This window comes from Heterodontus francisci, chromosome 5 (assembly GCF_036365525.1).
Source record: "Heterodontus francisci isolate sHetFra1 chromosome 5, sHetFra1.hap1, whole genome shotgun sequence".
In the NCBI taxonomy this organism is placed as follows: domain Eukaryota; kingdom Metazoa; phylum Chordata; class Chondrichthyes; order Heterodontiformes; family Heterodontidae; genus Heterodontus; species Heterodontus francisci.
The window spans coordinates 113,308,354-113,334,231 of NC_090375.1; the positions used below are offsets into that span (position 1 = coordinate 113,308,354).

Genomic DNA, 25,878 nt, shown 5'->3' on the forward strand with positions numbered 1-25,878 from the left:
TCAGAGGGACCTTGGTGTACTTGTCCATAGATCACTGAAGGCAGCAATACAGGTAGATAAGGTGGTTTAGAAAGGCATACGGAATACTTGCCTTTATTAGCCGAGGCTTAGAATATAAGAGCAGTGAGGTTATGTTAGAGCTGAATAAAACACTAGTTAGGCCACAGCTGGAATACTGTGTACAGTTCTGGTTACCGCACTATAGGAAGGATGTGATTGCACTGGAGAGGGTGCAGAGGAGATTCACCAGAATGTTGCCTGGGCTGGAGCATTTCAACTATGAAGAGAGACTGGATAGGCTAGGGTTGTTTTCCTTCGAGCAGAGAAGGCTGAGGGGGGACCTGATTGAGGTATACAAAATTATGAAGGGCATTGATAGGATAGATAGGAAGAAACTTTTTCCCTTAGCGGAGGGATCAATAACCAGGGGGCATAAATTTAAGGTAAAGGGCAGGAGGTTTAGAGGGGATTTGAAGAAATTTTTTTTCACCCAGAGGGTGGTTGGAATCTGGAACAAACTACCTGAAGAGGTGGTAGAGGCAGGAACCCTCACAATATTTAAGTACTATTTAGATGAGCACTTGAAACGCCATAGGCTACGGGCTAGAAAATGGGATTAGAATAGATAGGTGCTTGATGGCATCGACATGATGGGCCAAAGGGCCTGTTTCTGTGCTGTATAACTTTTTGACTCTATATACGCTCACGACACCAGGCTCTACGTCACCACCTTTCTCAACCCCTCCACTGTAACTAAATAATAAGACAGCTTGTCCAACATCCAATACTGGATGAGCAGAAATTTCCAAAAACTAAATATTGGGAAGATCAAAGCTGCTATCTTCCGTCCTTGCTACAAAATCTGATGTGTAGCAACCAACCACATCACTCACCCTGCAAACTGTCTGAGCCTGGACCAGACAACCTTGGTGTCATATCTGACGGAGGTGAGCTTCCAACCTCATATTCACGCCATCACTAAGACCGTCCATTTTCACCTCCTTAACATTCCAAAACTCTAATCTCCTCCAGCCCTTTGGAAAGATTGGGTTGTTGCAGAGTCCTTACAGAAATGCATTTGGGGGGAGAGGGGCGGGGGGTCATTTTTTGGGTGCACTGAGACTGATAATACTTTGGTTAAGTACAGTGCAGTTGCCAGTATTAGTTTTTTTTTTAAATGAAAGAAAAATATCAAACCCCAAAATCTGAGTTATGCTAATATCAGGTTATGCTGCACCTACATTTTTTCCTGTTTAATATCAACAGCAGCACATTACTGGTTTAAATGTAGGAAATTCATGAGCTAATCTTTCGTCAGGGGAAAGAGCTATGTAAATGAGTAGTGAAAAGATTTCGGCAGATATATTCCAGAGCAGCATAAACAATAGAAGAAACTTGTGCATGCTGATGTTTTTGGTGTAAAACTGGTGCAAATCAGTTAGGTGCAAATTTCCTTGGACAAATGTCGCTCGCTGTAGTACACCAAAAAGTTGCAAAAGTAACAGACTGAACTTCTTGAAGTTTTGAATTTTTTTTCTCCCCAACAACAATTCTGGGGGTGCGATGCTCTCTCGACATGTTTTATACACAAGACATTGACAAGCAGATAGGCATTAAGTATAACTAGCCAAATGCTGACAAAGCACAAAACCAAAATGCTTTAGAATTCCAGATATATGAGATGCACGATTCTTTCTTAACCCATCCACCAGAGGTGGTGCTCATCTTGACCTGATATTCATAAATGATCCAGACAGCACACAGAAGATTGAAGTCATGGTACTGTTAGGGCACAGTGACCACATAGAATCATGGAATGGTTACAGCATAGAAGGAGTCCATTCAGCCCATCGTGTCCATGTCAGCAGTCTGCAACAACTCAGCTGGTTCCACTTCCCTGCCCTTTCCCCTTCCCCTGCAAGTTTTTTCTCTTCAGTTGCTAATCAAATTTCCATTTGAAAGCCACAATTGAATTTGCCTCCACCACACTGTCAGGCACTGCATTTCAGATCCTAACCACTCGCTGCATAAAAAAGTTTTTCCTCATGTCGCCGTTGCTTCTTTTGCCATTCACCTTAAATTGGTGCCCTCTGGTTCTCGACCATTCTGCCAATGGGAACAGTTTCTCTCTATCTACTCTGTCCAGAATGCTCACGATTTTGAACACCTCAATGAAACTTCTCAACCTTCTGTCAAAGGAAAACAACCTCAGCTTCTCCGATCTATCCATGTAACTGAACTCCCTCATCCCAGGAGCTATTCTCATGCATCTTTTCTACACACACTCTAAAGCAAAATTATGTTCCACAAGATCTAAGATGCAAATAACGTAAAAATCAAGAGCTAATTATATAACAATAAAAGGCCTAATTTCAAATACATGGTTGGATAATTGAAGTAAATTAACTGGGGGAGGTTGTTCAACATTCAGTAGAGGTTAACATAGGAACAAGGAGCAGGAGTAGGCCACTTGGCCCTTCGAGCCTGGTCCGCCATTCAATAAGTTCATGGCTGAACTGATCACTCCACATTTCCACCTACCCCTATAACCTTTCACCCCCTTGCTCATCATTAATCTATTTACCTCTGCCTTAAAAATATTCAAAGACTCAGCTTCCACCGCCTTTTGAGGAAGAGAATTCCAAAGACTCACTGCCCTCAGAAAAAAATTTCTCCTCATCGGTCTTAAATGGGCGACCCCTTATTTTTAAACAGTGACCCCTAGTTCGAAATTCTCCCACAAGGGGAAACATCCTTTCCACATCCACCCCATCAAGACCCCTCAGGATCCTATATATTTCAATCAAGTCGCCTCTTATTTTCCTAAATTCCAACGGATACAGGCCTAGCCTGTCCAATCTTTCCTCGTAAGGCAGCCCGCACGTTCCAGGTATTATTCTAGTAAACCTTCTCTGGACTGTCTCCAACGCATTTACACCCTTCCTTAAATAAGGAGACCAGCATTGTACACAGTATTCCAGATGCGGTCTCGCCAATGCCCTGTATAGCTGAAGCATAACCCCCCTACTTTTGTATTCAATTCCCCTCACAATAAACAATAACATTCTATTAGCTTTCCTAATTATGTGCTGTACCTGCAAACTAACCTTTTGGAATTCATGCACTAGGACACCCAGATCCCTCTGCATCTCCTTCTTTGGCCTCCTTATCTCGAGAGACAATGGGTAAGAGCCTGGAGGTGGTCAGTGGTGTGTGGAGCAGCGCCTGGAGTGGCTATAAAGGCCAATTCTAGAGTGACAGGCTCTTCCACAGGTGCTGCAGAGAAATTTGTTTGTCGGGGCTGTTACACAGTTGGCTCTCCCCTTGCGCTTCTGTCTTTTTTCCTGCCAACTGCTAAGTCTCTTCGACTCGCCACACTTTAGCCCTGCCTTTATGGCTGCCCGCCAGCTCTGGCGAACGCTGGCAACTGACTCCCACGACTTGTGACCAATGTCACAGGACTTCATGTCGCATTTGCAGACGTCTTTAAAGCGGAGACGTGGACGGCCGGTGGGTCTGATACCAGTGGCGAGCTCGCTGTACAATGTGTCTTTGGGGATCCTGCCACCTTCCATGCGGCTCACATGGCCGAGCCATCTCAAGCGCCGCTGACTCAGTAGTGTGTATAAGCTGGGGGTGTTGGCCGCCTCGAGGACTTGTGTGTTGGAGATACGGTCCTGCCACCTGATGCTAAGGATTCTCCGGAGGCAGCGAAGATGGAATGAATTGAGACGTCGCTCTTGGCTGACATACGTTGTCCAGGCCTCGCTGCCATAGAGCAAGGTACTGAGGACACTGGCTTGATACACTCGGACTTCTGTGTTCCGTGTCAGTGCGCCATTTTCCCACACTCTCTTGGCCAGTCTGGACATAGCAGTGGACGCCTTTCCCATGCGCTTGTTGATTTCTGCATCTAGAGACAGGTTACTGGTGATAGTTGAGCCTAGGTAGGTGAACTCTTGAACCACTTCCAGAGCGTGGTCGCCAATATTGATAGATGGAGCATTTCTGACGTCCTGTCCCATGATGTTCGTTTTCTTGAGGCATCTCAGAGCTCTGCAATCTCTCACCATTTAGGTAATATGCTTCTTTTTTATTCTTCCTGCCAAAGTGGACAATTTCCCACATTATACTCCATTTGCCAGGTCTTTACCCACTCACTTAACCTAGCTATGTCCCTTTGTAGCCCCCTTATGTCCTCTTCACATGTTACTGACACATGACACGAAGGTCGGTGGAGTTGTGGATAGTGTCGAAGGATGTTGTAGGTTACAGAGGGACATAGATAGGCTGCAGAGCTGGGCTGAGAGATGGCAAATGGAGTTTAATGCAGAAAAGTGTGAGGTGATTCACTTTGGAAGGAGTAACAGGAATGCAGAGTACTGGGCTAATGGGAAGATTCTTGGCAGTGTAGATGAGCAGAGAGATCTTGGTGTTCAGGTACATAAATCCCTGAAAGTTGCCACCCAGGTTAATAGGGCTGTTAAGAAGGCATATGGTGTGTTAGCTTTTATTAGTAGGGGGTTCGAGTTTTGGAGCCACGAGGTCATGCTACAGCTGTACAAAACTCTGGTGCGGCCGCACCTGGAGTATTGCGTGCAGTTCTGGTCACCGCATTATAGGAAGGATGTGGAAGCTTTGGAAAGGGTGCAGAGGAGATTTACTAGGATGTTGCCTGGTATGGAGGGAAGGTCTTACGAGGAAAGGCTGAGGGACTTGAGGTTGTTTTCGTTAGAGAGAAGGAGGAGAAGAGGTGACTTAATAGAGACATATAAGATAATCAGAGGGTTGGACAGGGTGGATAGTGAGAGCCTTTTTCCTCGGATGGTGATGGCAAACATGAGGGGACATAGCTTTAAGTTGAGGGGTGATAGATATAGGACAGATGTCAGAGGTAGTTTCTTTATGCAGAGAGTAGTAGGGGCGTGGAACGCCCTGCCTGCAACAGTAGTAGACTCGCCAACTTTAAGGGCATTTAAGTGGTCATTGGATAGACATATGGATGAAAATGGAATAGTGTAGGTCAGATGGTTTCACAGGTCGGCGCAACAGCGAGGGCCGAAGGGCCTGTACTGCGCTGTAATGTTCTATGTTCTATGTACTTTCCTACCTATATTTGTGACATCAGCAAATTTAGCAACAATACCTTGGGTCCCTTCATCTAAGTCATTTATATAAATTGTAAAAAGTTGAGGCCCCAGCACAGATCCCTGTGGCACACCGCTCATTCCATCTTGCCAACTAGAAAATGATCCATTTATGCCTACTCTGTTTCCTGTTAGCTAGCCAATCTTCTATCCATGCCAATATGTTACCCCCTACACCACGAGCTTTTATTTTCTGCAATAAAATTTGAAGCGGCACCTTATCAAATGCCTTCTGGAAATCTCAGTACAGTACATCCCCTTTATCCACAGCACATGCAACTCCCTCAAAAGAACTCCAATAAATTAGTTAAACATGATTTCCCTTTCACATAACCATGTTGACTCTGCCTGATTACCTTGAATTTTTCTAAATGCCCTGCTATAATGTTTTTAATAATAGCTTCCCCAAGACAGATGTTAAGCTAACTGGCCTGTTGTTTCCTGCTTCCTCCCTTTTTGAAAAAAGTGGAACTTTTCATGGACTAATGCTGAGCATACATACCTCAAACCAGCAAACTCAGACTTAACAGTTGTGCCCTAAATGAAATAACAAGGAAAAATTACCTCTTTAAATTCTGCAGGGAAAACTAGATGGAGTTCACAGGAATGAATTATTACATAGCTCTATGTCAAAAGAGTGATCGGGGCAAAGAGATAACTAGGAAAAGTATAACTGTAGATGCAAAATACACCAGTCAGAAGTTTCTTCAGTACTTCAAAAGTAAGAGAATAGGTGAGAATAAAACATGCAAACAGGTTTGAAAGAGAGGACAGGCACAAGATAGTAAACGTTATGAATGACTGGTTTCTCCAAGTATTCAAAAGGGAAAACTTCAGCAATATGCCCTTCAAAGAGTTAACCCAGACATAATGAATGACTGAGATAAAGGAGAAAGAAGTCTTAGACAAGCTAATAGAGCAACCTTAGAGATAATAACTTTGTAAATGTCAGTTAACATGGATTCAGAAGGGAATAATTTAGTTTGCATTCATTTTAGGAGCAGAAATAGAACCATCACCCAGTTCTAGAACCTGCTTATTTAATGTTGATAACTACAACCAATTCACCACATAAAATCTTACCTAGAAAAATTAGGGACTCAGTTTATCATTAGCATACATCATTGACCTCATTGTCACAAGACGAGCCGCCTTAAACAGTGTTCAAATCACACGCAGCTTCCACAGTGCGGACTGTGACACCGACCACTCCCTGGTGTGCAGCAAGGTTAGACTCAGACCAAAGAAGTTGCATCATTCCAAGCAGAAGGGCCACCCGCGCATCAACACGAGCAGAATTTCTCACCCACAACTGTTACACAAATTTCTAAATTCACTTGTAACAGCCCTTCAAAACACTCCCACAGGGGATGCTGAGACCAAGTGGGCCCACATCAGAGACGCCATCTATGAGTCAGCTTTGACCACCTACGGCAAAAGTGCGAAGAGAAATGCAGACTGGTTTCAATCTCATAATGAAGAGCTGGAACCTGTCATAGCCGCTAAGCGCATTGTACTGTTGAACTACAAGAAAGCCCCCACCGATTTAACATCCACAGCACTTAAAGCAGCCAGAAGCACTGCACAAAGAACAGCCAGGCGCTGCGCAAACGACTACTGGCAACACCTACGCAGTCATATTCAGCTGGCCTCAGACACCGGAAACATCAGAGGAATGTATGATGGCATGAAGAGAGCTCTTGGGCCAACCATCAAGAAGATCGCCCCTCTCAAATCTAAATCGGGGACATAATCACTGACCAACACAAACAAATGGACCGCTGGGTTGAGCACTACCTAGAACTGTACTCCAGGGAGAATGCTGTCACTGAGACTGCCCTCAACGCAGCCAGGCCTCTACCAGTCATGGATGAGCTGGACATACAGCCAACCAAATCGGAACTCAGTGATGCTATTGATTCTCTAGACAGCGGAAAAGCCCCTGGGAAGGACAGCATTACCCCTGAAATAATCAAGAGTGCCAAGCCTGCTATATTCTCAGCACTACATGAACTGCTCTGCCTGTGCTGGGACGAGGGAGCAGTACCTCAGGACATGCGCGATGCCAATATCATCACCCTCTACAAAAACAAAGGTGACCGCGGTGACTGCAACAACTACCGTGGAATCTCCCTGCTCAGCATAGTGGGGAGAGTCTTTGCTCGAGTCGCTCTAAACAGGCTCCAGAAGCTGGCCGAGCGAGTCTACCCTGAGGCACAGTGTGGCTTTCGTGCAGAGAGATCGACCATTGACATGCTGTTCTCCCTTCGTCAGATACAGGAGAAATGCCGTGAACAACAGATGCCCCTCTACATTGCTTTCATTGATCTCACCAAAGCCTTTGACCTCGTCAGCAGACATGGTCTCTTCAGACTACTAGAAAAGATTGGATGCCCACCAAAGCTACTCTGCATCATCACCTCATTCCATGACAATATGAAAGGCACAATTCAACATGGTGGCTCCTCATCAGACCCTTTTCCTATCCTGAGTGGCGTGAAACAGGGCTGTGTTCTCGCACCCAAACTATTTGGGATCTTCTTCTCCCTGCTGCTTTCACATGCGTTCAAGTCCTCTGAAGAAGGAATTTTCCTCCACACAAGATCAGGGGGCAGGTTGTTCAACCTTGCCCGTCTAAGAGCGAAGTCCAAAGTACGAAAAGTACTCATCAGGGAACTCCTCTTTGCTGACGATGCTGCTTTAACATCTCACACTGAAGAGTGCCTGCAGAGTCTCATCGTCAGGTTTGCGGCTGCCTGCAATGAATTTGGCCTAACCATCAGCCTCAAGAAAACGAACATCATGGGGCAGGATGTCAGTAATGCTCCATCCATCAATATTGGCGACCACGCTCTGGAAGTGGTTCAAGAGTTCACCTACCTAGGCTCAACTATAACCAGTAACCTGTCTCTCGATGCAGAAATCAACAAGCGCATGGGTAAGGCTTCCACTGCTATGTCCAGACTGGCCAAGAGAGTGTGGGAAAATGGCGCACTGACACGGAACACAAAAGTCCGAGTGTATCAGGCCTGTGTCCTCAGTACCTTGCTCTATGCAGCGAGGCCTGGACAACGTATGCCAGCCAAGAGCGACGTCTCAATTCATTCCATCTTCGCTGCGTCCGGAGAATACTTGGCATCAGGTGGCAGGATCGTATCTCCAACACAGAAGTCCTCGAGGCGGCCAACATCCCCAGCTTGTACACTCTACTGAGTCAGCGGCACTTGAGATGGCTTGGCCATGTGAGCCGCATGGAAGATGGCAGGATCCCCAAAGACGCATTGTGCAGCGAGCTCGCCACTGGTATCAGACCCACCGGCCGTCCACGTCTCCGCTTTAAAGACGTCTGCAAACGCGACATGAAATCCTGTGACATTGATCACAAGTCGTGGGAGTCAGTTGCCAGCGTTCGCCAGAGCTGGCGGGCAGCCATAAAGACGGGGCTAAAATGTGGCGAGTCGAAGAGACTTAGTAGTTGGCAGGAAAAAAGACAGAGGCGCAAGGGGAGAGCCAACTGTGCAACAGCCCCGACAAACAAATTTCTCTGCAGCACCTGTGGAAGAGCCTGTCACTCTAGAATTGGCCTTTATAGCCACTCCAGGCGCTGCTTCACAAACCACTGACCACCTCCAGGCGCGTATCCATTGTCTCTCGAGATAAGGAGGCCCAAAAGAAGAACATGAACAAAGTCACGAGCACAATGCCAAGACTTGTTGCATGATTAACACTAGAGATTGACTGCACAGTACTCAGTGGAACCTTTAGATCTAAACTTTACATAGCAATTGAAATTGAATAATGCTCATCATCTAGCCAAAACATTTCCACTGGGTAGGTAGTAGTAAATGCTTCACCTTATTCATGGCACTTTGGGAGGGAAACAGCACAGTTAATCAAATTACAAATAAGGTGGAGTGAGTGATTCACTAACACTAAATTAGCCTCTTATTCATACCCAACTGAAAAAATTTATTTCCAAGCCTTAACTAAAACCAAGTAGAAATAGTTCACACTGATTGGGTTTCTTACCGCATCATCCAAACCATCTATCTGCAGGGTAACTGTTTTTGCACGTTTGTTAGTGCTTCCCAGGAAAAACTGTGGTTTGCGCCTATGTGAGTTATAATCATTTGTGTGGGCTGACTCTTCACTGCTCGATGACTGCAAAATTTCATACACTTCATTTGCCAAACACTTAGTTTCACCCGGTGTTGTTGTTCTGAAAAGAAAGGACATAAAAAGTCAAATCTTCGAATGAATTTAAAACATCTTTAGAAAAGTCAGATAATAAAAGCAAAATACTGCGGATGCTGGAAATCTGAAATAAAAACAAGAAATGCTGGAATCACTCAGCGGGTCTGGCAGCATCTGTGGAAAGAGAAGCAGAGTTAACGGTTCGGGTCATTGGAAGGGTCACTGACTCGAAACGTTAACTCTGCTTCTCTTTCCACAGATGCTGCCAGACCCGCTGAGTGGTTCCAGCATTTCTTGTTTTTATTTTAGAAAAGTCAGACCCTGTTAACAATGACCTTCCCTCCAACACTAGGTCAGAAGTGGGGATGTTTGCTGATGATTGCAGAGTGTCCACTACCATTCACAACTCCTCCAATAAGTAACATCCACAGCACACAAGTGCCAGGCGATGCCCATCTCCAACAAGAGAGAATCTAATCATTTCCTCTTGATGTTCAAACAGCATTACCATCACTGAATCCCTCTCCATCAACATCCTGGGGGTCACCATTGACCAGAGGTTTAACTGGAGCAGCCATATAAATACTGTGACTACAAGAGTCTGTCAGAGGCTGGGAATTCTGTGGTGAGTCACTCACCTCCTGATTCCCTATAGCCCGTCCATCATCTACAAAGCAACAGTCAGGAGTGTGATGAAATACTCTCCACTTGCCTGGATGAGTGCAGCTCCAACAAAACTCAAGAAGCTCGACACCATCCAGGACAAAGCAGCCCACTTGATTGCCACCCCATCCACCACCTTAAACATTCACTCCCTCCACCACCAGCGCACAGCAGCAGAAGTGTGTACCATCTGCAAGATGCAATGCAGCAACTCATCAAGTCTTCTTCGACAGCACCTTCCAAACCTGTGACCTCTACCATCTAGAAGAACAAGGGCAGCCTATGCATGGGAACAGCATCACCAACAAGTTCCCCTCCAAGTCACTCAACATCCTGACAAGCTGTGATGGATTCCCCGTATCTTAATGCATCATGCATGGTGTTACACAATATTTCCTATTCAACAGTAAGCATATGCTAATATTGGTATATTCCGGCTCAGAGTACAAGTTTGGTAGCAGCAATTGCTGCAACATTAATCTCCTTGAGGAAAAGAACACCAACATCCAAAAACATTTTAATCTTTTAAAGGAACACCAAGCAATCAGGTCCTCAACAACACCATTCAAAAAGCATTCAAGAATGGAATCTTTACTAAAAACTAAGGAATAATGCAGTTTACAGTTTTACAAATAACCCAGTAATAAAGACTTACTTTTGGATCACATTTTGTAAGCTCAGCATCATGCCTAGTTCGCTTTTCATTCTCTCTCTGCTGGAACGGCATTCTGCCAGATAGCGCAAAGCCTTCGGTGTAGAAGGGAAAAAAAATTCATGTAGCAGTATTAGTCACTGGCAACAGGAGGCGCAATAGGCAAAACATTTTACAATAACAACTGAAGAAGCCAATTAGGATAGGTGGAGAACTCAAATTAAATCTTTTTTCCTGCACAACTTCATTCCTTTAAATTAGAATTTAATAACGCTACGAAAACACTATTAAAATTATTACAGTGAGTGTGCAAAAAGGAGCAACTCACTCCAGAGTTCCTGGCAAGACGAAAAACACAAGAGCAGTTTTTAAGTTTAACACAATCCAAAGACTGAACTATGCAAATTATGTTTCAGGTCATATAACAACCACATTTTAATCATGGTTTGTGATTTCTGACTTTGAATATGGGAGATTCCCATCTATACTGCTAGGTTGTTGGAAACATCACATAGCTATCGGACCAATCTCTGCACCTACAAGCAACAGGGAAAGGGAAGGCATGATATGATGCAAGTACTCTTGATAGAGTTACTAAGGCAAGAAGAAGGAATTCTACTGGAAAATATACTAAGACTTTTAATAAGTCACTGGGAAAACACAACCCAGCTCCAACAGCCTAGAGTGCAACATATTTCTCAATGTTAAAGAACTATTTATTTCCAGGACAACTTATTTCTCTATGTTTGCGTGGAATAAAGTGATATAGCACACTTTTACAGATGCAAAATAATTGTGAAAAAAATGAAAGCTAGTCATTTCATGATGGGTTCTTCTGACCCAGAAACAGAAATTGACAAACTATTAAAATTGCCATGATTGGCCCAAAAGTTACAACTACTTGGGTTGCATGCTTATACAACTTCCACACAGGAAGGATTTAAAGGACAGGCCAGGTTAGCAGCTAAACAGCAGAATCATGCACAACACAATTATAAGTGAGCAACACCAAAGGAGATCTGCTAGAATACCTTAAAAATTTCAACCTGTAAAAGCAGATTTTAACGTGAAGAAAATATTGCAATTCTTTTCTTACCATGTTTGTCTATCACAACAGAATGAGATTACAATTAGTGCTGACAATGCAGTGCAACGGTTGTGTCAAGATGCTGCAGAACAGCTAAGTATTTCATCTTCATTTTAATCACATGAATTTTCTTCCTGTTTTCTGCCTCATTACATTTTATTTGGGCCATTTTCTTTGGCACTTCCAATATATTTTGCTGTGCACTAGCGCTCCTAAACATTATAGATATTATAGTTGAATCAGAATTGTACCCATTTCTAAGATGGATTGTTTGAGATTTTTTTCTTCATTGTGTAATGTTCCAAATTTTGGCAGAACTGTTAACCATTTTGCTGAAGGAATGCAATTTACTGCTTTTTACAATGGAATTTTTTTTTAATCAGCATGCACGCATATTGTCTATTTGCCATGATTAGGCTTTGCTACACTTTTGTTCATTGCTTGTCCTGTTGTTGACTTGCAATTAAGACAAGCATGCAAATTCCCATTGTGCGTAGACTTATTCCTTTTGAGTTCCATTTCATTTCTCTCTCTGCCCCATTAAATGGTACCCCAGTGAATCATGTCACTATTCTCCATATATTTAGGTGAACCCATGTAAGAAAAATTGAATCAAATTATTTGTATAGAATTCAATGGAAACAGTTGACAATATAACCAGGTTCCTGTTTATGTACCTCATTTTTATTGATGGTGGATTCAGCATCATGTCAACTGTCCCAATTTTGGAGAGTCATCCCTAAATGTAAATACATTCTTGCACTGTTGGAACTGCATGTGAGGTGGCTGTGTGGGTTGGGGCTGTAGTTGTGGATAGGTGACAGTGGTTGTGAAGAGAGGAGGGAATAAAGGAAGGACTTATTTCCTCCCCAATATTCAAAATAACATTATTTTGTAAAGCAAAAAGATGCACAAGTACAAAATATTTTGCAGGTACCTAGTACGTTAACATGCAAAAGAACTCTGCCACTACGTTTCTTTAAAATTAAATTGTTGATGAGGTAATCAGCAGCAAATACTGCGCTGGTGCTGTCTTTCCTTGCTCAACTGAGCATGAAGGAAGCTACCAGCTGGTGACACAGTCAACATGAATCCCGCTCACCAGCACACTCTGATCCTGTTTCTCCCCCTCGTAATAGCTTTTGATCAAGAGGACGCATTTCTATCCTATTCCTCTGCCATTAGTCACACAGCTAGTTAGTATAAAGTATAGAAGGCATGACTACTGAGACATGATATCCAATATTTCCTCAGTGTCTGGTAAACTGCAATTATTTCCCAGAAAAATTCCATCTTTTTGCTAGGCAATCCTAGAAGTACTTTAAAGCTGTAAAGTATCTCATTCGCATCTCAGCCTTAAATGACTGACCCCTTACCTTGACGCTATAACCCTTAATTCTAAATGCTCCCGCTGGGGGAAACGGCCTCTCAGCGCATTACCCTGTCAAGCCCTTTAAGAATTGTATACGTTTCAATGAAATCACTTCTCATTCTTCTAAACTCCAGACTCTACATGCCCATTCTATTCAATCGCTCCTCAAAAGCACAGCCCTCTCACCCCAGGAATTAATCTAGCGAACCTTTGTTGCACCCCCTCTAAGACAAATATATCGTTCCTTAGGTAAGGAGCCACAAACGTACACAGTACTTCAGGTGTGGTCTCACCAAAGCCTTGTATAATTGTAGCAAGACTTCGTTGTTCTTATATCCCAACCTCCTAATAATAAAATCCAACATAACATTTGCCTTCCAAATTACTTGCTGTTAACTTTATTAATTTTCAGTGATTCATGTATAAAAACACCCAAATTCCTTTGAATACCCAAATCAGTAAAAGTGGCAGAGCATGTTGTTAAGGCCGTTAAAAATGCATAAGGAATACTTGACTTTAATATAAAAGTAAGGAAGTTATGGAAAACATTTATAAAACACTGGTTACTCAGCAAGCGTTTCGTGTTATTCTAGGCATCACAGTTTGAGAGGGATGAAAAGGCCTTGGAGGGTGCAGAGAATTACTAGAATTGGACCAAGGATGAGGGACTTTAGTTATGTGGAGAGACTAGGGAAGATATGATTATTTTCCTTACAGCAGAGACAGTTAAGGAGATTTAATAGAGGCGTTCAAAATTATGATGGGTTCGGATAGGGAGAAAATGAGGTCCTTTTTTTAAAAAAAAAATGCACTAAGTTGTTATAATTTGGAATGCACTACCTGAAAGATTGGTGGAAGCAGATTAAATAGTTACTTTCAAAATGGATTTGTATATATACTTGAAAAAAGGGGAAATCTGAAGAGTTATGTGGAAAGAGCAGGGAAGTGGAGCTAATTGGATAGCTTTTTCAAAGAGCCGGCACAGACACAATAGGTGAAACTGCACCCTTCTCTGTTGTATGATTATATGATTCTAAGGTTAAGAAGTTCTAAAAAGTACTGACATAAGCAACAGACCTACAGGGCTAATTAAGCTGAATCAGAAGCAGATTGTTTCATGTTGTGGTCATTTTGGTAAGTACATGATTAGCTTTTGAAATTCTCCACCAAAAACTACTGTTGAAGCAGTGTCCATAAATTAGTTTAGAAGGGACTCGGTCACTTACTTGGTTCTCGTGATGTGGGCAATGCTGGCAAGACCACATTTATTGCCCATTCCTAGTTATAGGTAGATAGTGATGGTGGGACTTCTCCTTGACCTGGAGTGTTTGTGCTAATGGTGCCCCCCATAATGGTGATAGAGAAAATTCTAGAATATTGATCCAGCGATGAAAGAGTGATGGCAATACATATCCAACTCAGAATGGCGTGTGACTTGGAGATGAATATTTTTATACATTCATGGGATTTGGGTGTCACTGGTAAGACCAATATGTATTGTCCATTCTTAATTGCCTTTGAGAAGGGGGTGGTGATCCACATTCTTGAATACAAAAGAGTGGTTTGCTTCATCATTTCAGAGGGAAGTTGAGAGTCAACCACATTGCTGTAGGTCTAGAGTCACAAACAGACCAGACCAGGTTAAAGGATGGCAGATTTTCTTTACTAAAAGGACATCAGTGAACCAAATGGCCTATATGTGTTGTGACATTCCATGATTTTGTGAGCATTCAAATTGGCATGTTGTGGCATAGTTTTCCCAAATCAGAAGACTATAAAGAGCTGTATATAAAATTATACTTGCTGCACTGAGGAAAATGTGTACATCTTGTCATTATAGATGCAATATGGATGAAAATTTTGAGATTAGCTCATTGTAAATTCAAACTGGAAATTTAAACAGCAAAGGCTCTTCTAGGAATCCTTTAATTTTGATAAAATTGTTAATTTTACAGTAAGAGGAAGGTGATATTTACTGAAACTAACAAATAACCCAGCAATAAATTTTTGCCTCATTTCAGAGTGATGCAAAGTGACAACACTCAACAATCCCATTTGATTTTCCTCCCTTGTGCTAATAAAATTCTCAATTAACAAAGGTTGTGAATTAGACATGAACAGCTAAAAAGGTAATATACATGAATTTGGGGTATATTCTTAACTTGTACCAGTGATTAATTTTGAAAATTGAAGTACACTGAGCAGATAAGTTGAACTTACCAAAAGTGCAGAATAAACAACTTGAGGATTTGCGTGATCTAGGAACAGGATCAACCCAGGCAGACATCCCTGATCTTGAACAATCGCTCGCCTGTTTAAGGGGTCAGATGCTAAATCTTGCAGCTGATTTACTACTGCTAGTGCATCAGGCTCCCCACTCATTGTGCCACCATCCACTATGCCATATGTTTTAAGCAATTTTCTCAATGATGCACTGTAAAAATAATACAAGTATGCATTAGACCATTAACAGGTTCAATACGATAATAATTGGTCAAATTTGACAGATCATCATTTCTTACTTAAATCCCTTCAATAACCAGTTAAATTCATATTTAAGCCATTAATGTAAGCAACACTCCGGTTGATAATGAGGCAGTTTTGCATGTTACTATACAATTTCAATAAGTGTCATTCACAATATCAGATAACAAAATACAAGTGCCATTTTGCACTTACCATGTAAAGTGTTAAAACTAGGGTGAAGCAATAAGATCTATACTGCAGGAAAACACCAAAGTTGAAAAACAGTCATTAGTTACAGTACTTAGGAAGTCCAAGTGATTGCATGATTAAAGAGATCAAAGTTCAAGCATCATAGATCAAGGACATATACTTGAAAAAGGGTTGTGTGAAAGACAGGTGAGACTAATGTACCTCCTTCTATGGTGCAATATTCTCATGCTTGCTTTCAAATACCTCCATGGTCTCATCTCACCCTACCTCCGTAACCTCCTCCAGCCCTACAACCCTCAGATAGCTGCACTCCTCCAATTCTGAATCGTGCATAACCCCAATATGCTTCACCACTGGCGACTGTACCTTTAACTGCCTAGGCCCCAAGCTCTGGAATTCCTTCCTTAAATGTATCCTAGGCTGTTAAAAGAAGCAAGAGAATAAATAGCAGAGGGTCTGACCATCATTTTCCAGTCCTCACTGGATACAGGCATGGTGCCGGAGGATTGGAGGACTGCTAATGTTGTACCTCTGTTTAAAAAGGGAGCGAAGGATAGACCAAATAATTACAGGCCATTAGTCTAACCTCAGTAGTGGGCAAATTATTGGAATCTATTCTGAGACAAAGGATAAACTGTCACTTAGAAAGGCACAGGTTAATCAAGGATAGTCAGATCTTGTTTGACCAACTTGATCGAATTTTTTGAAGTAGTAACAAGGAAGATAGATGAGGATAGTGCAGTTGATGTGGTCTACATGGATTTTAGCAAGGCTTTTGACAAGGTTCCACATGGCAGACTGGTTAAAAAAATAAAATCCCATGGTTACCAGGGAATTGCAGCAAGGTGGATACAAAATTGGCTCTGGCAGGAAACAAAGGGTAATTGTTGACGGCTGTTTTAGCGACTGGAGGGCTGTTTCCAGTGGCGTCCTAAAGGGCTCAGTACTGGGTTCCCTGCTTTTTGTGGTGCATATTAACAATTTGGATGTAAATTTAGGGGGAATGATGAAAAATTTTGCGGACGACACAAAGATTGGCAGTGTGGTAGATAGCGAGGAGGATAGCTGCAGGCTGCAGGAAGACATTAATGGTCTGGTCAGATGGGCAGAAAAGTGGAAAATGGAATTCAACTTGGGAGAAGTATGAGGTGATGCATTTGGGGAGGTCAAACAAGGCAAAGGAATACACGATTAATGGGAAAATACTGAGAGGTGTAGAGGAAGTAAGGGACCTTGGAGTGAATGTCCACAGATCCTTGAAGGTAGCAGGGCAGGTCGATAAGGTGGTTAAGAAGGCATATGGAATCCTTTCCTTTATTAGCTAAGGTATAGAATACAAGAGCAGAAAGGTTATGCTGGAACTGTATAACTCATTGGTTAGGCCACAACTTGAGTACTGTGTGCAGTTCTGGTCACCTCATTACAGAAAGGATGCAATTGCACTAGAGAGGGTACAGAGGAGATTTACGAGAATGTTGCCAGGACTGGAAAAATGCAGCTATGAGGAAAGACTGGATAGGCTGGACTTGTTCTCCTTGGAATAGAGAAGGCTGAGGGGAGATCTGATTGAAATGTACAAAATTTTGATGGGACTGGATAGAGTGGAGGCTAAGGGTCTATTCACCTTAGCAGAGAGTCAGTGATGAGGAGGCACAGATTTAAAGTGACTGGTAGAAAAATTAGAGGGAAGATGAGGAAAAACGTTTTCACCCAGAGGGTGGTGATGGTCTGGAACTCTCTGCCTGAAAGGGTAGTACAGGCAGTGACTCGCAACTCATTCAAAAGGAGTCTGGATATGCACCTCAAGTGCCCTAAGCCGCAGGGCTATGGATCCAATGCTGGAAGGTGGGATTAGAATAGATGGATCGTCTTTCTGTGCCTTAAACTTTTTATGATTCTAAGAACCTCGATGTTTCTCTCTACTCCTTCACGAAGCTCATTAAAGCTAACCTCTTTCATCAAGTTGCCTTAATATCCTCTTATGTGGCTCAGTCTCAAATGATGTTTGATAATGGCTCCTGGAAGGCTCTTTGGGATGTTATACTAGGTTAAAGGCACTATACAAGTGCAAGTTGTTGTATGATTCGATGATCATATTCAAGGTCACTTCATGGGAAAATGGTTAAAACAGCAAAGGTCCAGGAATCCCATGTAATTACACAATTTGAGTTAATTCATTATGAACCAATGGCCTGAAAAATTCAATCAAATCAAAATTCAACACACATTGAAACTACAATAAATTCACAAAGAATTGATGTCAAACATGTCTATTCATATACAGTAAAAGAAATTCATGGAAACCTAATGAAGAGACATGAAAGTCTCCAAACAATTCTCGTGCAGAGGATATAACTTTTAGAAATAATATTCAGTCAGTAGTCTAAAATCAAATAGAATTTACATCAGATCTAAACACTAATGTAACGCGTGGGCTGAAGGCCCGATCCAAGCCTAATAATGTTTCATAATCAGGCTATAGCCCTCGACCCACAGGCCGCTTCATTGCAGAACTCCCCGTTCACCCCATTTAACCTCCAGAAGCCACAGCCTCGACATACCTTGGAACACCCTTGTTTTACTCCTTGATTATAACCTGTGTTTATTACTCCTCCAACGACTCGCCAATACCGCCGACAAATCCCATCCACTTTAACCGGTACAGTGACTTAAGAAAACACGAATGATACTAGTCTCCGCTCGCTTTCAACCAACAGCCGAGCCCTGCACACTCCACTCACTCAATTCCAGGCAGGTCATTGGTTCATTTCCTCTCAAGCAACCCCTGATGGGATAGCCTATTGTACATCATGTTATTGCTACATAGTTATTCGGCTCTGCAGGTTTTTTGAAATATTGGGAAGTATATTAACATAAGTGGATTAATTTTGAAACATTTACTATAAAGAGTATTTTAATTGTATTAAATATATCCAATTCCGGTTGAAAGGTTTTGTGGACGGTTGGGGCCGTGTCTGATTGGTGAGTTTGGCGGGCACGTGCTGGAAGTGATTGTCTCGCGCTGTTGACTGTCGGTTTGTGAGGTGCGCGCGCGAGAGCAGCTGGAGGATTCAGGTGAGAAGTGGATAGGACAGAATTAGTGGCACTGGCCGGCTTGCACGTTGGTGTCAGACTCAGCGTTTTATATTAAATCATTTTACAGAGAATCCTGCCAGTAACCAGGGACAGCCAGCCCTGCTCGGTGTCTCTACTGAGGGCTGCTGCTGAAACTGTCTCCAAGGCCGGCGCTCCAGCTCTTCGGCTGACCCGATGATTCATTCAATCTTACAAAGCCATTTATTTTACACAGTTTGGTTCACGGTGATGGGACAAGGAGAATCACTGTTATTTATTGGACATGATTAAGTTTTTTTTGCAGTATGATCGATTTATACATAGGGTGATTGTAATGTGGTCATTACCAGTTAACTGATCAGTCACATTATTTTGAAATGCAGGGGACCTCCTCCCCGTGTCTACAAGGTTGTCAAAATGCGTAGATCGGTGTAAAAATAAGTGGCTTTTCTAAAATTGAAAGTTGATTGCCTTGCACAGACATTACTATTCGCGCGTCGATGTCGGCACAAATTCACGTCTAGGTATTTACTATCCAACATTTGATGAAACGAGTATGAAGGTCGCATTTAGTAAGTTGAAAAATTGCTTAAAGTATCTTGGATCGTGAAGCAGTCCATTAATTTTTGTTGCTCTGAGGATTTTTAATGAGTGAATTGATATATTTATATAAAAAAATCTGTGTTCACTTGTCTCCATATTGTCACTGTGCGGCTGGAGAGCACCCTGAGGGAGGAGGGTGAACAGCCAGGTGTCGTGGTCCACATTGGTACCAATGACAGGTGGGAAGAGGGAGGTGGTCCTGCAGAAAGAGTTTATTGAGTTAGGTAAGAAATTGGCAAACAGGACCTCAAAAGTAGTAATTTCAGGATTATTCTGAGTATCACGCGCAAGTGAGCATAGAACTAGGAGGACAGTGCAGATGAATGTGTGGCTGGTGCAGGAGGGAGGGCTTTAGATTCTTGGGACACTGGGACCAGTTATGGCGATGGTAGGATCTGTACAGGCTGGATGGATTGCACCTGAACAGAGGTGGGACAAATTTCCTTACGTGGCTAGTGCTATTGGGGAGGGTTTAAACTCACTTGGCAGGGGTGTGGGAACCAGGAGGAAATGTCAGAGGAATACCAAGGTACACAATACTGGCAGAGATAGTTAGCACTGGAGTACAGAATTGTAAGTTATTAGGTGGGGTCAGAGTAAGGGAGAAAGTAATAAAGTCTAAATCATGGTTAATGTGCATGCACACGGTGTTGTTAATTAAAGGTTGGTGAGTTACAGGTGCAGATTGACGTGGAAAGATGATGTTGTGGCTATAACAGAGACCTAGCTCAAAGCAGGGCAAGACTGGATATTAAAGGTGTTCAGGAAAGATAGGGAAAGAAAAAAAAAGGTGGAGGGGTGGCAGCATCGATTAAGGAGAGCATTGCAGTGCTGGAGAAAAAGGGGTGACCCAGAGGTTGAGGACAGAATCTATTTGGCTAGAGCTAAGGAACAAAAAAGGTACAGTTACATTGCTCAGTATGTCTGTAGGCCACCAACTAGTGGGAAGGAAGTAGAGGGCAAATTTGCAAGGAAATTACAAATAGGTGCAAATATTATAGGGTAGTTATAATGGGGGACTTTAATTATCCATACATAGACTGATATAATATAAGGGCAGTGAGGGGCAAGAGTTCCGAGTGTGTTCAGGAAAATTTTCTACAACAGTGTGTTCCTCGTCCAATGGGAAAGGAGGCACTGCTAGACTTGGTTCTTGGGAATGAGATAGCCCAAGTGGATCAACGTCAGTAGGAGAACATTTTTAAAAAATAAATCGTTCATGGGATGTGGACGTTGCTGGCTAAGACAGCATTTATTGCTCATCCCTAATTGCCCTTGAGAAAGTGGTGAGCTGCCTTCTTGAAGCGCTGCAGTCCATGAGGGGTAGGTACATTCACAGTGTTGTTAGGAAGGGAGTTCCAGGATTTTAACCCAGCGACAGTGAAGGAATGGCGATATAATTCCCAGACAGGATGGTGTGTGGCTTGGAGGGGATGTGCACCTGGTGGTGCTCCCATGCAGCTGCTGCCCTTGTCCTTCTAGGTGGTAGAGGTCATGGGTTTGGAAGGTGCTGTTGAAGGAGCCTTGGTGCATTGCAGATGGTACACACTGCTGCCACTGTGCGTCAGTGTTCGAGGGAGTGAATAATGTTTGTGGATGGGGTGCCAATCAAGTGGGCTACTTTATCCTAGATGGTGTTGAGCTTCTTGAGTGTTGTAGCTGCACCCATCCAGGCAAGTGGAGAGTACTCCATCACACTCCTGACTTGTCAATGGTGGACAGGCTTTAGGGAGTCAGGATGTGAGTTATGCGCTGCAGAATTCCTACGCTCTGACCTGCTCTTGTAGCCACGGTATTTATATGGTTACTCTAGTTCAGTTTCTGGTCAATGGTAACCCCCCCATGATGTTGATGGGGGATTCAACGATTGTAATACCATTGAATGGAGATGGTTAGATTCTCTCCTGTTTGAGATAGTAATTTCCAGGTGCTTGTGTGGCACGAGTGTTACTTGCCACTTATCAGCCCACTTCTGACCTTATGATTGAAGGAAGGTCATTGATGAAGCAGCTGAAGATGGTTGGGCGTGGGACACAACCTGCTGAACTTTTTTATTTGTTCATGGGATGTGGGCGTCACTGGCTCAGCCACCATTTATTGCCCATCCCTAATTGCCCTTGAATTGAGCAAGTTGCTAGGCTATTTCAAAGGGCATTTAAGAGTCAACCACATTGCTGTGGGTTTGGAGTCACATGTAGGTCAGACCAGGTAAGGATAGCAGATTTCCTTCCCTAAAGGACATTGGTGAACCAGATGGGTTGTTACAACAATCGACAATGGTTCATGGTCACCATTGGACTAGCTTTTAAAGTCCAGTTTTTTTTTTACTTATTTAGTTCAAATTTCACCATTTCCCATGGTGGGATTGGAAACCATGTCCCCAGAGCACTAGCCTGGGCCTCTGCATTGCTAGTCCACGGACATTACCACTAAGCCACCACCTCTTGCAGTGATGTTCTGGAGCTGAGATGATTGTATTCCAACAACCACAACCATCTTCCTTTGTGCTAGATATGACTCAAACCAGTGGTGAGCTTTCCCCCGATTCCTATTGACGCCAGTTTTGCTAGGGCTCCTTGATGCCATACTCTGTCAAATGCTGCCTTGATGTCCAGGGCAGACACTCTCACCTTACCTCTTGAGTTCAGCTCTTTTGTCCATGTTTGAACCAAGGCTGTAATGAGGTCAGGAGCTGGTTGAACCTAGCAGAATCCAAATGGAGTGTCGGTGAGCAGGTTATTGCTCAACAAGTGCCACTTGATAGCACTGTTGATGCCATCTTCCATTACTTTACTGATGATTAAAAGTAGATTGGGTGGTAATTGGCTGGGTTGGATTTGTCCTTTTTTTGTATATAGGACACACCTGGGCAATTTTCCACATTGCCAGGTAGATGCCAGTGTTGTAGTTGGACTGGAACAGCTTGGCTAGGGGCGTGGCAGGTTCTGGAGCACATCTTCAGTACTATTGCTGGAATGTTGTTGGGGCCCATAGCCTTTGCAGTATCCAGTGCCTTCAGTCATTTCTTGATATGACGTGGAGTAAATCGAATTGGCTGAAGACTGGCATCTGTGATGCTGGGGACATCAGGAGGAGGCCAAGATGGATCATCCACTCGGCACCTCTGGCTGAAAATTGTTGTAAATGCTTCAGCCTTATCTTTTGCACTGAAGTGCTGGGCTCCCTCATCATTGAAGATGGGGAAATTTGTGGAGCCACCAACACATATCAGGGACAGTGGTCATTGTATCATAAGGTTTAGGTTGACTATGGAAAAGGACTGAGAACAAGAATAATTAACTGGGGTAAAGCTGACTTCAATAAGCTAAGAACGGATCTGGGACGAGTAAATCGGAGTCAAAGGTTGGCAGGAAAAACGGTAGCTCAACAGTAGGCTACCTTCAAAGAAGAGAGAGTTGGGGCACAGTCGAGGTATGTTCCCTCGAAGGGGAAAGGTAGGGTATACAAATCCCGAGATCCCTGGATGACAAAAGAGATGAGATTAAGATAAAGAAGAAAAAGTGTCCTTATGACAGATGCCAGGTAGAGAATACTGTTGAAAACCAGGCTGAATATAGAAGGTTCAGAGGGGAAGTGAAAAAGCAAATTAGGGAAGCACAGAAAGAGTATGAACAGAGACTGGCAGCTAACATAAAAGGGAATCTCAAAGTTTTCTGTAGACGTATAAGTATTAAAAGAGTGGTAAAAGGTGGAGTGGGGCTGTTTAGGGACCAACAAGGGTGCACATGGAGGCAGAGGGCATAGCTGAGGTATTACATGAATACTTTGCATCAGTCTTTACCAGCAAGGAAGAAGATGTAACCCAGGAAATGGTGCAAGAGGAGGTAATTCAAACTTGAAGGGTTTAAAATTGATGAGGAGGTGTTGTATAGGCTGTCTGTACTTAAAGTGGATAAGGCATCAGGACTGGATGAGATGCATCCAAGGATACTGAGGAAAGTGAGAGTGGAAATTGCAGAGGCACTGGCCATAATTTTCCAGTTTTCCTTGGACTCGGGGGTTGTGCCAGAGGACTGGAGAATTGCAAACGTTACGCCCTTGTTCAAAAAAGTGTGTAAAGATAAGCCCAGCAACTACAGACCAGTCAGTTTAACTTCAGTATAGGGGAAACATCTGGAAAGATTATTTCGGGACAAAATTAATTGTCACATGGACAAATGTGAGTTAATTAAAGAAATTTTCTTAAGAAAAATCATGTTTAACTAACTTGCTGGAGTTTTTTGAAGAGGTAACAGAGAGGGTTGATGAGGGTAATGCAGTTGATGTGGTATATATGGACTTCCAAAAGGCATTTGATACGCTACCACACAACAGACTTGTGGGCAAACTTATAGCTCATGGAATAAAAGGGACGGTAGCAACATGGATACGGAATTGGCTGAGTGACAGAAAACAAAGAGTAGTGGTTAATGGATGTTTTTCAGGCTGGAGGAAGATTTGTAGTGGAGTTCCCCATGGGTTAGTGTTGGGACCCCTGCTTTTCCTGACATTAATATATATGACCTAGACCTTGGTGTACAGAGGACAATTTCAAAGTTTGCGGATGACACAAAACTTGGAAGTATTGTGAACTGTGAGGAAGATAGCGTAGAACTGCAAAAGGACATAGACGAGTTGGTGGAAAGAACGGACAGGTGGCAGATGAAGTTCAATGCAGAGAAATGTGAAGTGATACATTTTGGTAGGATGAACATGGAGAGACAATATAAAATAAAGCGTACAATTCTAAACGGTGCAGGAGCAGAGGGAATTGAGTATATATGTGCATAAGTCATTGAAGATGGAACGACAGGTTGCGAGTTTGGTTGATAAAGCATAGAGTATTGTCATGCAGGCCCCCACCTGCCAAGAATGAGTCACATTAATTTTGCCATATGGACATTAAATTTCAAATTGTCACTGGGAAGAAGAGAAGGCCTGTTACAAGGAATTGCCAGGCCCCTGGCTGGAAAGACATTTTTGCATATTATCAGATAGTATTGGAACAAAGAAACTATCCCCTGCTCCCATACAATGCACAGAACAGACCTGGTCAAACCAGTCAGTCACGTGACCACCCTTCTGGCCAACGTGGGGAGATTTAAATTGTAGAGACAGTGTTTGAACTGGCAGAAAAGCTGAATGCTCCGGGACTGAAGCAGACCTCCTCTCTTTCTGTCTGCTCCCATCTCATTCTCATGGAACTGAAACCCCCTGAAGACACATGAACCCCAAGAAAAAAAGTCTTCTACAGTGAACAAGGTTTAAGAAGAATACTGGGCCCCAAAGAAAAGCAACATCTACCTACAATCAAGGACGACAGCGAGCTCGAAGCACAGAAACAAAAAAATCCCTCTTCAGAGATTGCCTCAAACCTTTCCACTTTATTTTTCTTCTCTTTTCTGTCTCCATTTGCATGTTTGTATTGCATATGCATGCTAGCATGGGCGCGTCATGTATCCGTAGGCATCAACTGAATTAGAGTTTAAGCTTTAATAAATTTCAATCTTCTTTAAACCTAAGAAAGCCTGTTTGTGCTCATTTCTTTGCCTTATAATTGGAAAGCAGTTTTGGCCAAGTAATTTAAATCAGTTAATGTCATTACAGGTTAAGAGTACACTTAAATAGTATTTTTTTCCTTAAATACTGTGATCCAAATTAATTAATTAAATAGAATAGAGATGGCTGGGCAGGCAATGTGTTGCAGCTGTAGTATGTGGGAGCTGGTGGACGCCAGTGTGATCCACGGTGACCACATCTGCAGCAAGTGTTGGCTGCTCGAGGAACCTCTGCTCAGAGTTGATGAGCTGGGGTCCGAGCTGCAGACACTGCGACACATCGGGGAGGGGGAGAGTTACCTGGACACTGTTTCAAGAGACAGTCACACCTCTTAGATTAATTACATCCAATCTGGACCATGGTCAGGGACAGGCGGGTGTGACTGTGAGTGAGGCAGGTATGGGGATCCAGAACTTAGCTTTGGAGGAGCCTCAGCCAGTGCCCTTATCCAATAGATACGAGATTCTTGCTTCCGGTGTGGACGAGGGAACAGGCTGCAGGGAAGATGAGCAAACTGACCACAGCACTGTGGTTCAGAGTGCCATTCAAGTGGGGGGAGAAAAGAGAAATGTAGTTGTAGTAGGGGATAGCATAGTTCGGGGAATAGATACTGTTCTCTGCAGCAAAGATAGAGAGTCCCGAAGGCTCTGTTGCCTACCTGGTGCCAAGGTTAAAGACATCTCTTCTGGGCTGGAGAGGAACTTGGAGTGGGAGGGAAAAGATCCAGTTGTCGTAGGTACCAACGACATAGGTAGGACTAGGAAAGAGGTTCTGCTGAGGGACTATGAGCAGCTCGGGGCTAAATTAAAAAGCAGAACCACAAAGGTAATAATCTCCGGATTATTACCTG

The 25,878-nt window shown here is 43.1% G+C and overlaps 2 protein-coding genes across 5 annotated transcripts in view; one reads left to right on the plus strand and one right to left on the minus strand.

Moving 5' to 3' along the window:
* armc1 (armadillo repeat containing 1) overlaps window positions 1-18,550 on the minus strand; it is a 45,701-nt gene extending 27,151 nt beyond the window's left edge. Inside the window, exons 1-5 of one of the 2 annotated variants that reach the window (XM_068031913.1) lie at window positions 18,353-18,550; window positions 15,795-15,836; window positions 15,336-15,549; window positions 10,660-10,751; window positions 9,177-9,366 (exon numbers count right to left, since the gene is read on the minus strand). In XM_068031913.1, coding sequence (XP_067888014.1) covers window positions 9,177-9,366; window positions 10,660-10,751; window positions 15,336-15,497 — 444 coding nt within the window. In that variant the 5' untranslated portion in view covers window positions 15,498-15,549; window positions 15,795-15,836; window positions 18,353-18,550. The remainder of the gene's footprint in view (window positions 1-9,176; window positions 9,367-10,659; window positions 10,752-15,335; window positions 15,550-15,794; window positions 15,837-18,352) is intronic. The other variant, XM_068031911.1, reaches the window with a different exon arrangement.
* A 249-nt stretch (window positions 18,551-18,799) lies between these two features.
* The window catches only part of mtfr1 (mitochondrial fission regulator 1), a 46,155-nt gene continuing 39,076 nt past the window's right edge, over window positions 18,800-25,878 (plus strand). For 2 of the 3 annotated variants that reach the window (XM_068030902.1, XM_068030904.1), the window contains exon 1: window positions 18,817-18,866. The gene's annotated coding sequence lies outside the window, so the exon portion shown is untranslated. Of the gene's footprint in view, window positions 18,867-25,878 lie in introns of all 3 variants that reach the window. The other variant, XM_068030906.1, reaches the window with a different exon arrangement.